The following is a 3,703-nucleotide window of genomic DNA, read 5'->3' as shown; positions in this document are numbered from 1 at the left end:
TGTGGCTCTCTTAGGCTCTTTGTTCCTCTCTCTGGTTCCTGCATCTGGCTATATGAGTCCAGTGTTGGCTTTCTGACCATCGTGCCCCCTTCAGTTGGGTCTGTCCTGACCAAACAGCACCTGCAGTAGAAGTGTGAACAGAAATACTGGTGACTAGGACTCCCCCAGGAAGCTGCATGACTTGTGCCAAGTCCTGGGACCACAGAGTCCTGGTTCCTCCCACTGTTGGGAACAGGACACGCACATGATACTTGCTGGTGCCCGTACAGCACCCATGCTTGGTGAGGGGACCTGGCTGTGTGTGTCCTTGGAGCTCTTGCAGGGGTGGGGAGGTAAGGGGTGGGTGCAGGCAGTAGTTCTCAGTCCCTGTCCCTCCATTCTCCCCCACCCTCTCCATGCTGAAATCAGACACGAGAGCTTTAATGCCATGGCAGACACCTGATCAGTAGGTGCTGAGGGGACACACGAGAGACCAACTTGTGCCCTCACTGTGGTGGAGGCACAAACATGTGATAGAGCTGTATAGAATTAAGCACACACAAATGAACTCAAGTGGGAAATCTGAAGACTGGTATTATAAATTGTGTCAATTTCCATTTCCTTCCTGGCCGTGATATTGACTAGAGTTTTATAAGATGTTACCTTTGGGAGAAATGGCCTAAGGGGTTAAAGGTCTCTCTGAATTATTTCTTCTTAAGATTTGTATAGGTATCTAGAATTAGCCCAAAATAAAAGGGTGAAACTGTAAAAAAGCACATGCTGTGGCTGTCCCTAGCCCCAGGCATCTTGACTTAACGGGTGGGAGGGGAGCGTGGCAAGAGTGAGTCCAGGGGCAGCCAGGGCTGAGGGATGCTGTGACCCTGGCTCCAAGGTGGACAGTGCTGGGTGGGCCCTGGGTGTTTTGGGGTCTGATGCTCTGTTTCTCTGCCATTTTCCTCCCAGGGAGCAAAGCGGGGTGTAGACTCCACATTGTTTGGAGCCTCCCAGGCCGTCCAGGTCACTTGCGTCTCCAGGGTGCTGCAGGATGTCCAGGCAGTGGGGGTTGGTGGAGGGGCCTGGTTCAGGCCAGGCCTGACTCCTGGGCCAGCCTATAGAACAGGCCCTTCTGGGCCAGCAGCTGGGCCGGACTGCCGCTCTCTGCCACCTGCCCCTTGTCCATGACCAGTACCCTGCAGGAGAGAGAGAGGCAGGATGGCTCTTGGGCTACCAGTCCAGGCACTCGGTGGCTCTGAGATTTAGCACATCTGGGCTGAGGTTTGCGCCTCTGGAGCACCACTTTCCGTGGAAGTTTCCGACCCTGACAGCCAGGTTGGAACACTGCTGGGCATGTGTCCCTCGGGGCCCTTTCAGCTCTCCACCCTGAGCCTTGCAGCCAGGGGCAGGGGCCTTACCGCGTGCAGTCCATCACGGAGCTGAGGCGGTGGGCGATGAGCAGCACAGTGCACCGGGCAAAGCAGCGCCCGAGGGAGGCCTGCATCTGCTGCTCGGTGCCCGGGTCCACCGCTGCTGTGGCTTCGTCCAGGATGAGGATCTGGGTTTTCCGGAGAAGGGCACGTGCCAGACACAGGAGCTGCTTCTGACCCACGCTGGGAAGGAGCGGAATAGTTAGGCCAGATGTACAAGGCATGCCCACAGTGGGTTAGGGACAGCACTGTGTGTACCTCTCCATGCGTGGGGTCTGTGGTCTAGAGAGCAGGTAGGAACCCCACCCTGCCATCTTTTAGGACGCTGACTATAGGCAAATCCTCCAAATGCTTTGTGCCTCAATTTCCCTGCCTGGGACAGGGCTTTATTGCTATTCTATGGGCTTACCGTGTGCAGACACATGCTAAACAAATGCTTGTGTATATATAAACTCTATCCTCAAAATGACCACAAAGGTAGGTATTGTTCTTCTCTTCTTTAGAGAGGGGGAAACAGATGCAGAGAGGTCAAGTGGGCTTGTCCAAGGTCACAAAGTTAATGGTGGATCCAGAATTTGAACCCAGGTCCTCTGACTCCAGAATCTGGGGTCCTCATGGGCACTTCCTCACTGAGTTGTGAAAATAAGTCATATAAAAGTTTGTGCTTGTCACAGAGCAAGCCCTGGGTGGGAAGTTGCATCCCCTAATCACAGAGGGAGAAGCTGAGACTCAAGGTCACATGGCAAGTGAGACCCCTGCCCCAGCTGGGAACCAGCCCCTGGGGACCCAGCGTGGCTGGGGCTATTTCCTGCCACTCTTCTTCCTCATGTGGCAGCCCCTTCCACAAACACGTCTCTTCAGAGAATCAGAACCTACTGTGGCTGCACGGGTGTCGGAGTGCCCAGGTCTTGCCCCAGCCTCACCACTGCCAAGCTGGGTGCCCCAGAGGGACATCTCAGGCCTCAGATTCCAACTCTGTGAAATTGGATTTGTGAGACTGTGGCTCTGAGGATTAGTATTTATTGTTTCCTATATATCAGGCGCCATTTTGACAGCTTTACTCATACAACTCACTCAATCCTTGCACAGGTAGGTGGGTGCTTGTATTCTCAGTTCACAGATGAGGAAAGTGAGGCAAAGAAGATTAGATAATTAGTAACTTGCCCAAGTCCTACAGCTAGTAAGTGGGGGAAGCTGCATTTGCACTAGGCAGTCTGGAGCCCACGCAGCCACATCATCTCTCTGGTGCTGGAAACCATTACCTCCCCAGGCCCTTCTAACGCCCTTAGACGCAGATGGGTTTATGAATTCAGAACATATTGTTTTTCCAAAAGGCATATATACCTGTCACCTATAATCACAGCAGCGGTTTTCACAATAGCCAAAAGGTGGAAATAACCAAGATAGCCATCGATAGGTGAACTATGCATATAATGGAATATTATTCAGCCTTAAAAAGAAAGGAAATTCTGGGCAGTGCCTATGGCTCAGTGAGTGGGGCGCCAGCCCCATATACCGAGAGTGGTGGGTTCAAACCCAGCCCCAGCCAAACTGCAACAAAAAATAGCTGGGCGTTGTGCTGGGTGCCTGTAGTCCCAGCTACTCCGGAGGCTGAAGCAAGAGAATCACCTAAGCCTAAGAGCTGGAGGTTGCTGTGAGCTGTGATGCCACAGCACTCTCCTAAGGGCGACAGAGTGAGACTCTGTTTCTTAAAAAAAAAAAAGGAAATTCTGACTTCTGCTACAACACAGATGAGCCATGAGGACATTACACTAAGTGAAACCAGGTCACAAAAAGACAAATACTGTACAATTCGACTTATATGAGGGATGTAGAGGAGCCAAATTCAGAGACAGAAAGTAGCCAGGGGCTGGGGGAGTGGGATGAGAAGTCATTGTTTAGTGGGGACACTGTTTTTTGTTTGTTTGTTTTGAGACAGATTCTCCTTTGTGGCCCTGGGTAGAGTGCTGTGGCCTCACAGCTCACAGTAACCTCAAACTCCTGGGCTTGAGTGATCCTCTTGTCTCAGCCTCCCAAGTAGCTGGGACTACAGGCTCCCACCACCACGCCCAGCTATTTTTTAGAGACAGAGTCTCACTCTTGATCAGGCTGGTCTTGAACTCCTGAGCTCAGGTGATCCATCCACCTCAGCCTCCCAAAGTGCTGGGATTACAGGTGTGAGCCAGCACCCCCAGCTGGGGATACTGTTTTATTGCACAACAATGTAAAGAACGTACCTAAGACTAATGATCTGTGCACTTAAAAATGGTTAATTTTGGCTCGGCGCCTATAGCTCAACC

At 52.0% G+C, this 3,703-nt stretch overlaps 1 protein-coding gene across 1 annotated transcript in view; it reads right to left on the bottom strand.

The window, feature by feature from the left end:
* Positions 1–548: 548 nt before the first annotated feature.
* ABCC6 (ATP binding cassette subfamily C member 6) overlaps positions 549–3,703 on the bottom strand; it is a 56,123-nt gene continuing 52,968 nt past the window's right edge. The window contains exons 29-30 of the mRNA XM_023513855.1: positions 1,392–1,586; positions 549–1,169 (exon numbers count right to left, since the gene is read on the bottom strand). Of these exons, the coding sequence (XP_023369623.1) occupies positions 1,061–1,169; positions 1,392–1,586 (304 nt within the window). The 3' untranslated portion in view covers positions 549–1,060. The remainder of the gene's footprint in view (positions 1,170–1,391; positions 1,587–3,703) is intronic.

Source organism: Otolemur garnettii, unplaced genomic scaffold, assembly GCF_000181295.1.
Source record: "Otolemur garnettii isolate 467f Iridium unplaced genomic scaffold, OtoGar3 scaffold00044, whole genome shotgun sequence".
NCBI classification, from domain to species: Eukaryota; Metazoa; Chordata; class Mammalia; order Primates; family Galagidae; genus Otolemur; species Otolemur garnettii.
Note: the sequence above shows the minus strand (reverse complement) of the source record. Positions and strands in the feature narration are given on the sequence as shown.